This window comes from Topomyia yanbarensis, chromosome 2 (genome assembly GCF_030247195.1).
Source record: "Topomyia yanbarensis strain Yona2022 chromosome 2, ASM3024719v1, whole genome shotgun sequence".
Taxonomy (NCBI): Eukaryota; Metazoa; Arthropoda; class Insecta; order Diptera; family Culicidae; genus Topomyia; species Topomyia yanbarensis.
This window is the reverse complement of record NC_080671.1, coordinates 279,914,229-279,926,941: the sequence shown is the minus strand read 5'-3', so window position 1 is coordinate 279,926,941 and position 12,713 is coordinate 279,914,229. Positions and strand designations below refer to the sequence as shown.

Sequence of the window (12,713 nt, the reverse complement as noted above, 5' to 3'; positions counted from 1 at the left end):
AATCTGATGTTCACCGATTTCGCGATACCATCACAGGCGTTCACAGTCGCGGATATCGCAGTGCCATAACAATAAAGAACTCGAATATCCTGATGCAGGAAAAGTTTATTTTGTCAATAGATATTACTTATCGTTACTTATAATCCTGAACATTGCTTCTTATAGCTTCAAGTGCTTCTTATACTTCAAGGTAAAATATTAATCGTTGAAAGAAATGGGCTTTGCAGATGTTCATACTGACGAGCACAAAACAAATTTAGATAACAAATATTAAAAAGAATCAACTTTGCATATTCGACTTTCTTGGGAGCTGCGTTGACACTAGCTATTCAAATTTACATCGTTTTAATCATCGGAGTCATTCGTAGATGACTCACTCTCGGATAAAGAATCTCTAGCACACTCCATCTTAACAATATTTTTTTGGACAGTATCTCTTTGAGCTTGACTTCCGTACCTCTTGAGCTCTGAATTTTTCTGACGTAGGAATTCTGAAAATGCCTTGTGTGTTGACTCCTCTGTTGCACGAAAATCTGCTGCACGAACCAATTTACACACAAATTGTATAAAATTTGGCCACGTAGTTTTAAAAGACTCGTTGGTCCTACCTTCAACGCCCTTTTTTGTCCGAGTTTGTCCTTTCCAGGAATATGTTTGTAATATGTTAGGTGAGACTGTCTTCCTCAAAAACATTCTGAAAAATGTTTTTCCTTCCCTCTTTCCCGACAAATTGTATAACGATTCGCAATATCGCAGTAACTTGGCAGCAAAATCTCTGTCGGTTAACAATTGTTCCAGCGCTACTAGATCTTGTTTATCATTGATTGTCAAATAATTCTGGCATGCTGAAAAGTCTTCCTCTTGATGAATGCTAACTTGCTCCACTTGGGTTCTCGAAATCAGAAATTTGTTTATGTCCGCTGCAAATTTTAACACCGTGTCTATCTTGCTTGGGACATGTTTCAATAAAATCAGTTCCCTCTCGATTCTGTCGAGTCGATTGCATATGTCTCCAATTTGAAAGCAAGGTTTCGCGTATCTCTTAGCCGAATCGGGACATCCCACATTGGCACTAACATCGTCATTAGCGATAACCCGAGCGATCGTACCATCCGGCAGCTGGATTAGCGTAGATTCCTCGCCGCTAGGCGTGTTGGTGAACTGAAAAGAAAAGTAATTAATTAATATAAATGATAATTGATAAAACATCAACTTACTTCGACGAATTCAGATGTTTCGATCATTGGCTGCATTCCTGCATGAATGAAAGACGATGACTGTGCTTCCGATGACGGAATCAGTTGGGACGATAGCGCTGTGGTAGAGGACAATAGATATTGCATTGAATTGAGGTTAATGGGTAGAGTATTGCGACTTGGCAAAATAACAGCCGGCACCTGAAATGATAATGAAAAGTTGTATATTTTACTAACCTTTACGAATTCCACCTTACATTATGTTCCGGTGCCGCCAAACTGTACTCTTTGCACTCGAACTTCCCTTTCTTCGGCTTTGCTATTTTTAGTGTCTCCGTGTCATCAGTCCATTCCGTATCTGACAGTTTTGAAAACTGGACATTAGCATCTCGGCTTCCTTGTATGAAGTCGCCTGACCCAAAACCTTCGCCTTGGATTTCTTCCACGTAGTCTTATCCGGAACTGACTCAGAATTCTGAGAAAGTGTAACGAGGCCAGATGGTGGCCAATAAACGGATTTGTGATCGACCCATAATGACGGAACAACCGTCATTAGGGGTTTGCTGTTCCGTCTGCCTTTTGTTTGAATTATGCAAAACATTTTAAATTAACCGAACGTTAAAATCAACTTGACGCAACATACAGCAAAATAAATTTAATGACATTTGACAGACTCTTTAATGTGTAGTGTAGGGTTTATCATCGATGAGTTGTCGCAACATAATGATAACATAAAATGACACACCAAAAAGTTTGTTGTAAATTGGCTGTGAATAAGTTAATTTGTCGTTGGGAAATCACGGAAATATGTGAGAGCTTAATTGTGTTGATATGTGTTTGAATACGCGTTTAAAACGATCGTGTAGCAGTAATATAACTTTTTATTCGAATAGCATTACAAGAGGAATAATACAATACAGGGTCATATTCAGGAGAAGTCGATTTTAAATCGTAAACGTGGTAACGTAAATAATACAATGCTATGACTAGAACAGAAATTAACTTGATATAATAAATCATTTTGCATTTTTCTATTAGCTGCGCTATCCTTATTCACACAATTTATCGGAATTTGGAAGAGAAAACCAATCAGGAATCAAAGCCCAGTACAGACTTATTTCTAGGGCCACGTCCTAGGCCCAACCTAGGATAGGATACACCAGCTCTGAGCCTGCTGTTAAACCAATTTTGAACCAGATCGTGATTAGTTAGAACTGACATCAACGGGAGTTTAGCTTGAGAACTAGCGGTACAAAAGTGCTGCCTGGACATGTTGGCAGAATTATAAGTTACTGTGATTTGGTTTATAACGACAATTGCCCTAATAAATAAAATTATTCACCAACTTTAACATATATTGTAAAACGCAAAGGCCTTAGTATAGAGGTACGCAATAAGTGTGCAGAAAGTAAAGCCGAAAAAGTCTATTTATCGAGCAAAATTAGAATCCAACTTTGTTGCAGAGGTATCAGAGATGGATTCCAATTGTGCTCAATAGGTATGCTTTTTTGACTTCACTCTTTGCGCAACTGTTCTCTATAGACTGTGGTAAAACCATCCCACTTTTTTTGGATGATACCTTAAGCACGTCGTTAAGCTTTTAAATCATACGACGTTTATTAGGATGGGCCACATTATGCAACCAATTCGAATCGACAAGCTTGTATACAAAAAACCTTTCGTTTCGAGGGGGTGGCATTGCGCCCCCAGTACAGCAAAGATAAGTTGTCAAACAAAAGTCTCGGGAAATGCATATAAACATGTCAAATCATGTTCTCTGCCAAAATCTTCTATGACAAATTTGAAAGAGGAAGAATATTGTTTATTAGTATGAAGTTTGTTTAAAACCCCTTTTTATAATTGTATAATTAGAAATTGCAGCCTTGGTTCGGTCCTGGATCGCTTGAATCCATGTTGCCTATATGCTATAGTATCAAAATAATGCAAATAAAATATGAACAAAAACTGAAAACCGAGCTGAAAATCTATATAAAGCTATAATCCAGCTGGTAAAAAAGCTTACTTTAGAGCGTCTACTGATTTTAAAAACACCATGATAAAATTTTAATATGTTTAATTTTTACCCAAATAAAAAAATTTATAATTACTATCGCAAATTTTGTTGAACCAAGTTCGCGAAAGAAACTGGAAAGTAGAATGAAATTTCACTCGATAGACTAACTCCGCCAAAACATTTCATTTATCTTAAACTTACAACTTCTGGAAATACAAAACTTGTATCAATATATTAATGAGGAAAATTTTCTCGGACTTGAGAAATTTATTGCTTTTCTCGGTGGCGACATTATCGTAACATTTTTACTTTAAAATACGTTATCGATTTGTTGCGGTCCCAAAACACATTTCATGTCAACTACATGTAGTGTAGAAGTAATCTAATAACAACTTACATTCAACATATTGACAATGCTGTGGTTTTACTCAGGTATTTTTGCTTCGCTATGACAACATAAGCCAGCCTTGATTTTAATATTTCGCTCAACTTCAACTATGTTGAAATTACCTTCCGAGGTGCGCTTTTTGAGTCACACAGTAGGTTGAATGTGAGTCGCAACAGCTCATATTTATTATTACAAACTGGTTACGAAAAAGGTGCTGCAACAAAACTTGCTACTTGGGTACGGATGCTTCTGCTTTCGCTCCGCCGCTAACATACATTTCATCAAACTCGAAAGAATTCAGTATCGTTGTTTGCGTATCGCCTTAGGGTGCATGCAGTCAACCCATACGATGAGTCTCGAAGTGCTGTCGGGCGTTCTCCCGTTGAAAAATCGATTTTGGGAACTCTCATATCGATTGCTCATTCGATGCGATATCTTGAACCCGCTGGTGATAAAAAATTTCGAAAGGCTTGTTGAGCTCAATTCTCAGACCCGTTTCATGTCCCTGTACTTTGACTACATGGCGCAGAATATTAAACCTTCTTCCTACAATCCCAACCGTGTGCATTTCATAAATACTTCTGAATCTACTGTTTTCTTCGACACATCCATGAAAGACGAGATTAGTGGAATTCCGGACCACATACGCCCACAAGTGGTTCCGAACATTTTTTATAATAAATTCCGAGAGGTCGACTGTTCTAAGATGTTTTATACTGACGGATTAAACCTTGAAGGGTCCACTGGCTTCGGTATTTTCAATCAAAATTTCACCGCCTCCTACAAACTCAGTGACCCTGCTTCAGTTTACACCGCAGAACTAGCTGCCATTCAGTATACCCTTGGAGTCATTGAAACATTACCCGCCGGCCATTACTTCATCGTTTCGGATAGCCTCAGTTCCATTGACGCTATTCGCTCGATGAAGCATGGAAAGCACTCCTCGTATTTTTTTTAGGGAAAATACGGGAGCTACTGAGTGCTTTATCTGATAACTCTTTCCAGATTACCTTGGTATGGGTCCCTTCGCATTCCTCCATTCCGGGCAATGAGAAGGCGGACTCCTTAGCTAAGGTGGTTGCCTTAGAAGGTGACGTTTACGAAAGACCAATTTGCTTCAGCGAATTTTTCAGTATTACTTATCAGAGAACCCTCGAAAGTTGGCAAACTTTGTGGAGCAGTGGGGAGCTAGGAAGGTATCGACGAAACCTTGGTTCAAGGGAATGGATGTGGGTCGTGACTTCATTCGTGTGATGTCCCGACTCATGGCAAACCATTACACGCTGGATGCACATCTCCGGAGTATTGGGCTCGTGGATAGTGGTATCTGCGATTGTGGCGACGGCTATCACGACATCGAGCACATTGTCTGGGCATGCACCGAGTACACTTCCGCCAGGTCTCGGCTAATGGATACCCTGTGGGCCCGAGGAAGACCAACCAACGTCCCGGTTCGAGATGTGCTGGCAAGCCGCGATGTCCTCTATATGCCCCTTATATACACCTTTATGAAAACCATCAATATACAAGTCTAACCGCCCCTTCTTATTTTCCTTATCCTTCTCAGAACCCTCTTCCACCTGTATCAAAGCATCTGTATCGAATGAGCCAACAACCACGGGACCCACAGCACGAACATAACACGCTTTACTCGAAATGTAGCCGATCCTTGTTGAGATCTATCTGATCACTAACTATTTAGAGTGCAACATAAAATGTGACTACACCTTTCTATGAACACCTTGGTCAGTTTGACATTTATTCTGTTAATAAATCATATATAACTTTCGTAAACGTGGTACGCAGGATGTGTTTCCTTTCGTCAGCTCTACGCTGTACTGAGAACAATCCGAATCTTTTCAGGTTATGGGCCCAGACTACGCCCTAACCTGCATACCTACTTGTACGCGTCACGTAAAAAATAGATTTTAAACCGGTTTCGAAAAGTACCTTTTTATTGCATTCGAGCGATTTATTTTTCTTGGCTATGGAGGAGGATAGATGTACCTGTTCGATGGTACAAATTATGCGAATTGAAGCTTCCGCATGGAGGTCCATTTGGAAGAGCTGGGCTTACTATCGTGCATTCAGCAGCTTCCAGAAGAAGTGGCAGAATATCAAGTACTCGCTGATGATACTGTCGAAGTTAGGCGTGAAAGAGAAAAATTACTGGCGGAACGAAAAGCGAGAGACATTCGGTGCAAATAGGTCCTGATCTGAAACATCGCGGATTCACAGCTTGAATATGTCAAGCAAAAGCGCAGTCCGGTGGATATTTGGAGAGCTTTGTGTAGCCAGCCCTGGTCGATCCCTAGCAAGCGTGCAGCTTATGCGCCACTTCCCGTAGGAAGACTGCACGCCAAGAGTTGTTTGCCCGGATGAGACTCTTCTTAGGGCGAGTCCCTGAAGAAAATTCACCTAAAGAAATTATTCAGGATCGAACCAGACAGGCTTATCAAAAGTCAGCCTCCAAAAGTCGTGTAGACGACCCTATTATCAGTCAGTAGCAATCATCATGAACCTATTTACCCTCAGAGAATACGCGGTAAGAAATTCCCCATACCTAACTTATCATCACTGGAACTGCCACCGCACACCACCAGGTAGCACAAACATGCAGAAAGCGAAGCTTTCACCACTAATCAAATTCTGCCAAGCGGAAGACAGCGAAACAAAACGAGAACTATACCGAACGAAGTGACGTAAACATACTAGAGCGAGACTAAACTTACGGGAGTAATACATGAATACAACATCTGACTACGTTTACACTAAATAGCATTTATTTCACGGTACGGAACGAAAAGATTTATTTCTATTTCATGTTGTATTTGAAAGTTTTCAAATTCTAGGCCTAGCTTCTGTCTGTGTGCGTGTTCTCTCCCTACTGTGTTCATTGACCATACTGTGTGCTTTTTCCATCAAAACTCTCCCAAACTTTTAGTGACGTCACCTCACTGATCCAGTGCTTTTTTGGCTAGCACTCTGCACCCGGGTGACTAATTAATTAAAGGGTTGAGTGTGACGTTCATAAAAACGGAACTCGAGATAATGGCCGACACACAACCTCACTTCATGGACGCGTCCCTAAATCTAGCCGTCCGTGGACGACTTCTCGAGCGTTTTGCGCTCTGGTGTCTCAAATCACTGTGGCGTCCTCCCTGGACGCCACCCTTCACTCTTATCTAGCAAGAACGATACGACTCACCAGTTCTGCTGCTGTTGGTTTCTGCTGCTGTCGATCGTTCTGCTGCGATGACGGGCGATGATGGGCGATCACATCGATCGGCCGCGCCGGTTTCTGACCAGCGGTTATTTGTTGCTGCTGATGCTTTAATCGGCCGGAAAAGTTGCGTTGGGTTTCCCGACGATAGACGGAAACGGACCGTTCTTCCTCCCGGCGGCGTGACGGTGCCGGGTTCGAATTCGTCCTGCGTTTGGACCTGCGCGCGTGTGATTTTGTCCTCTCTCCTTCTTCTTGTTCGTAGATGCTGTGCGAAATAAAAAAATGCCGTCTGGCTATTGCACAACGGGGTCATTAGCACATGGTCAATGGCATGAAACTTTGAGCACATTTACCTTTTCTACTATTTCTTCTGCACACACTTTCCTACGCACGTACTATCTACTCAACTTTAAACTTTACCTGAGATGGGAGAGCAAAGAATTAGACCAATTCACAGTACTATCACGTCAAATTAATTACTTTGGACAAACTAAACCGGACAAACTACGCGCACTTTCACTATGTTTGGCGCACAGGGACGAAATGGACATGACATGACCGCTACATTTGCAGAATGCGTTTGCTCGCAAAGGGATTTCTGGCCAATTTTTTCTGCTAAAAAAGTTATCGTCTCTAAAGTACGAGACTGGATGGAAGAGCATCTACTGTTGTTCGACAAAACTGGGCGTGATTTGGATTCGGCTGGTATAAAATTGGATGAACGGCTGATAGTGTTTTATTTGCTACAGTCTATGCCGCGGTCGTATAGCCATCTAGTAACAGTGTTGGATACATTGGCGGATGAACAGTGTACGTTGGACTTTGTGCGGGCTCGGTTGCTCAATGAGAGTATTAAACGTGTGAATAGTGACGAGGTCGACAATTTTGGGGAATCGACTGCATTTGCGGGATATGACTAGAGGAGCAAGAGCAAGCTAAAGTGTTTTTCTTGTGGAAAAATGGAACACAGACGTGCAGAGTGTCCGCATCGGAACAACGACACGAAGAAATCCAGTGAAAGAGCACACGTCGGCGAAAAGGACTTGGTGTTTGTGAGTCATTCAGTCGAAGAGAAAGTAGATGCGTTTCAAGGAGGTGACGTTTCGTGGATTCTCGATTCGGGTGCTTCTGATCATGTGGTAGGGAAGATAGATTGGTTACGTGACATGAAGAAACTTGATAAATCAGTGCTAATCAAAGTGGCCTCCGGACAGACGCTTGAGTGCAACCACATCGGCGATGTGAACATAGTGGCAAAGGTCGGAAACAGAAGACTGGAATGTGTTGTCAGTCAAGTTTTATACGTTCCCGGACTGCGATACAATTTGTTTTCGATCCATCGTGTCGGGCAGTTAGGTATGCAGGTAGTTTTCCATAAGAACAGTGCTGAAATTTTACGAAACGGCAACGTCGTTTGCACGGGGAAACGGAAGGAAAAACTTTACGAACTGAATGTGGATGTGTTGCAAGTGAAAGAACCGACTGCTCTAGTGTCTAAAACAGCCATGAGTAATATGCAACTATGGCACAGGCGTTTTGGCCACATCGGAAAAAGTGGACTTGAGAAGATGGTGAACAGTGAAATGGTAAACGGTTTAATGCTAAAGAAAAGTGAACTTGTTGAACGCGATGTTTGCGAGCCCTGCCTCAAAGGAAAGCAAACACGAGAGCCTTTCACTGAGACAACCTTACCTCGGAGTACTCGTCCGTTCGAGTTGATCCATAGCGATGTATGCGGTGCTATGACGCCAGCTGCTTGGAACGGTAAGCGATATTTTGTATCTTTTACGGATGATCACACTCATTTTACCGCTGTATATATACTGAGTACGAAGGATGAGGTACTTGAAGCTTTTGAAACGTACGCAGCAATGGCAGAATCGCACTTCGACAGGCGTATATCTCGCTTGCGATGCGACAATGGAGGCGAATACGTTGGGACCAAGTTTCGTAATTTCTGTAGGATAAAAGGAATACAACTCGAATACACCGTACCGTACACACAGCAGCAGAACGGTGTTAGTGAACGGCTAAACCACACTATAATGGACAAGGCAAGAGCTATGATCGCTGACGCAGAAATGTCAAAGACTATGTGGAATGAGGCGGTTCTGGCAGCGGTTCACATAATTAATCGGAGCCCAACGGCAGCGTTGATAAACAACAAAACTCCGTACGAGGTTTGGTACGGTCATAAGCCTGACGTTTCAAAGTTTCGCATATTTGGCGCCAAAGCTTTCAGCTTCGTACCGAAAGAGAAAGGAAATAAGTTGGAATCTCGAAGCAAAACCTGTTATTTCGTTGGATACGGTTCAAACGGCTACCGACTGTGGGATGGTCGGAAGATTGTCATCGCTCGCGACGTTGTTGTGGATGAGTTTCCGTTGCAAACGATGCAAGGAGAGGTTCAAACTCCTGTGCTAGTTCCGAGTGGTAACGATTATAAATTGGCCGGGCCCTTGCTACCGCTACCAACCAGCGTGGAGTGCGAAACCAAAACAGTGGAATACGTTCCCGAGAATCAGTTGGAAACTGTTGACCTGTATGAAGACTGTCAAGATGACATCGAGCTTGATGAGGTTGAGAAAGATTCCTTGGAGGTTCGCCGAAGTAAGCGAGCTCGGAACCCACCTGCCATCATGAGTGAATATTCGTGTGTTTCTTTTGCCCTCAATGCGGAAAGCTACGTTCAAAACATACCTGATAGTATCGATGATTTGAAGTTGCAACCCGATTGGCCGGAATGGAAGGAGGCAATTGATGACGAGCTAAGGTCCTTGGCCGAAAACGAAACATGGCAGCTGGCCGAAAACCCATATACTGTAGATGGGTGTTTCGACTGAAGCCGAATCCTGACGGGTCCACCCACAAAAGGAAAGCGAGGTTGGTTGCTAAGGTTTTCACCCAACGTTACGGATTTGATTATGGAGAGACCTATCCTCCTGTGATCAGGATGTCAACCGTTCGCATGATGCTTGCTGTCGCACATCAACATAATCTTATTGTCCATCAGATGGATGTAAAAGCCACGTTCCTCAACGGGCGTTTGACTGAGGGTATATACATGAGACAGTCGTTGTTCGAAGGATAGTTGCTTATACGAGTGGCGTAGCAAGTCTGGTCCAGTATATTTACTACTATACGTAGATGATGTGCTTATTATCTCCGGCGATTTAGCCCAAGTAGACATGATAAAGAGAATGCTGCACTGTGAATTTCGTAGGGTGGACATAGGCGAAGCGCAGATGTTTGTGGGTCTTATAATCGAGCGGGATATCGGCAAGGGAATAATGAAGCTCAACCAACCGAACTGGACAGAAGCAGCTCTCCTTCGTTTCGGCATGAAATCTTGCAAGCCAGCGTCTACCCCTATGTGTGTTAACTTGCAGCTCCAGAGGCCGAAAGATGATCAAATGCTAGATAAGCCATATCGCGAATTGATAGGTTGACTGACTTACCTGATGGTTACATCACGCCCTGACCTGAGCGCGGCTGTGTCATTCTTCAGCCAATTCCAATGCAATCCATCGCAAGAGCATTGGACGCACCTACAAAGAATACTGCGGTATCTCAACATCGAACATCGCAGTACGGTTTAGTGTATTGTCAACAGAAGTCAGCTGAGCAGGTGACTGGGTTTGCAGATGCCAATTGGGCGACTGATTTCGATGATCGCCAATCTGTTTCTGGGTATGTTTTCCAGATACATGGAGCTGCTACATCATGGTGCACGAAGAAGCAAAGAACGATACCACTTTCCTCGACAGAATCAGAATGCAGTGCTTTAGCCGACTGTATGTGCGAGGCGCTTTGGATCAGTAAACTTTTTCAGGAATTGGGAATTCGTGACAAGCGTCCTATAGTCATATTTGAAGATAACCAATCAGAAATGGCAATAGCAGAATCTGAAGCACCGTCCAAGAAACTGAAGTACACTGATGTAAAGTTGCAATTCATCAAGGAATGTGTGGAGCATCGCAATATTGTTATACGTTTCAAACCCAGCGGTGACCAACCAGCGGATCTTCTAATCACAGGTCTTCCTCCAATCACCTTTAAGAAGCATTGTTTGGCCTTGGGGATTCGTTAGTGATTAGCTTGAGGAGGGGTGTTGAGATCTATCTGATCACTAACTATTTAGAGTGCAACATAAAATGGTACTACACCTTTCTATGAACACCTTGGTCAGTTTGACATTTATTCTGTTAATAAATCATATATAACTTTTGTAAACGTGATACGCAGGATGTGTTTTCTTTCGTCAGCTCTACGCTGTTCTGAGAACAATCCGAATCTTTTCAATCCACATCTGAGACGTACTACGAAATCGTCTGGAAAAACCCCTACCATCTTGAGGAGGATCACCCGGCGTCCCAGTACATGATTCCTCCTGATGAAGGCCACCCGAGTTTGTAATCCATCCGTTGATCTCCCGATGCTTGAAACTGAAATAATTTTCTCTCCCTGCCATCTTTGTCTACCCTCCCTCCCAGGACTATTACACCCAGAAGTAACACCGCTATACCCCCCCCCCCAAATATCTTCACGAAGCATTTAGCTCTTCCTGTCTCTTCTAGTTTTAACTATTATATTATATAATCTCGTTGAAAATGCCCAACTCTACTACCCACAAAAAATAACTCTAATTACGAATCTTTACAAAATTCAATCATGCCCTCTAGTTATTCCTACTTTTAAGATAGTCGTAAAAAATTGTCCCCCTTAGTTAAATATTATTTGCTCCAATCATCTCACTGATAAAAATGTCAAACCATATTGCCATAAAAACTAAATGACCCCCCAATCTTATGAAAATCATATTATTCCCTTGTGTAGATATATAAGATAGCCGAGGGGAGCGACAGAACCGGATAGTACTGATAAAGAAACAAAAAATAGAAAAAGTTAATTAAATCACAATCCGCCGTTTTACCCCCTCGAACCGATATCGAACTGTTGAAACCACATCAAAGCGCATGTAAGTAATTCTAAGCGCATACCCAGTTAAACTCATTCCGGAACCAGTTCGGACTTCTGAATGGAGTCATTATGTACTGATAAAATCAAGTACCCATTAATGCGTAGAAAACTACGCATTTTCAATAAAAGTGGAATAACCGGGCATTGCATTTATCGCTCATATGAGTAAATGCGCCCGGATAGTTTGCTTCAGCGACAATAAAAACTCACATTTTCACACGAAAAGTTATTGGCACTCACACAACTTCTCCGGATAAAAACAACGTGTTATTTCTCCGGATAAATAAAACACCCGGAGAATGAGTGAATGAGTTTATCACGGTATCCTTTTTGCATTCGCTGCTTTGCTGCCGTTATTCCAAAACATGAAAAAACAAGTTTATCATACTTCTTTGCCGCTTTTCTTTGTAAGTAAGTGTATTTTTTGATGTTTTAATTGATTTCCACGAAATTAAAATTTTATCACCTTCTCCGGTGAGAAGGAAAAAGTCAAATAAATTTTATCCGGAAAATCATTCTCACGCTATTTGTGGAGACGGAGAATTTTGCGACTCATCTTATCTCGGAAAAGCTGGACATCGGATAAGCTACTTCTCGCGTGAGTGAGAGAGAATTACAATGACTGGGAATAACTCATTAAATGGGTAAAGCGTTTGTACCCATAAATGAGCACAGACCTGGTACGTCAACGAACTCTGTTAGCGAATGACGGATCTCAATAGTGGCATGTCTGTAATAATATACGTACATGGAACTATTGAGAACCAGAGCTACAGGTCCAAAGCCCTAGTAAAGGAGGATGGTTGTGATGATCTGGGCCGAGGTCACCACGTAAAGCAAGGTAGGTCATAACCCCAATTCCAAGGCGTGAAGCGACCCGTGCCGAGGGATGAGTGATCGAGGAGGTGA

At 42.3% G+C, this 12,713-nt stretch overlaps 1 protein-coding gene across 1 annotated transcript; it reads right to left on the bottom strand.

Moving 5' to 3' along the window:
* Window positions 1-345: 345 nt before the first annotated feature.
* Window positions 346-7,375, bottom strand: LOC131680375 (uncharacterized). Its single transcript, XM_058961092.1, has 6 exons — window positions 7,305-7,375; window positions 6,807-7,089; window positions 5,606-5,735; window positions 1,454-1,647; window positions 1,218-1,397; window positions 346-1,161 (listed from the first exon to the last, which is right to left on the bottom strand). Exons 1-6 carry the CDS (start codon window positions 7,373-7,375, stop codon window positions 346-348), a joined length of 1,674 nt encoding a protein of 557 aa, XP_058817075.1.
* Window positions 7,376-12,713: the final 5,338 nt, after the last annotated feature.

Bases quoted from the DNA above. Each gene is read 5' to 3' on its own strand.
- LOC131680375 (XM_058961092.1), bottom strand. From the start codon at position 7,375: ATGTCCATTTCGTCCCTGTGCGCCAAACATAGTGAAAGTGCGCGTAGT. The intron at 7,090-7,304 runs GTAATTAATTTG...TATTTCGCACAG, and splicing joins TCCGGTTTAGTTTGTCCAAA to CATCTACGAACAAGAAGAAG. The intron at 1,162-1,217 runs GTAAGTTGATGT...TTTTCTTTTCAG, and splicing joins AAACATCTGAATTCGTCGAA to TTCACCAACACGCCTAGCGG.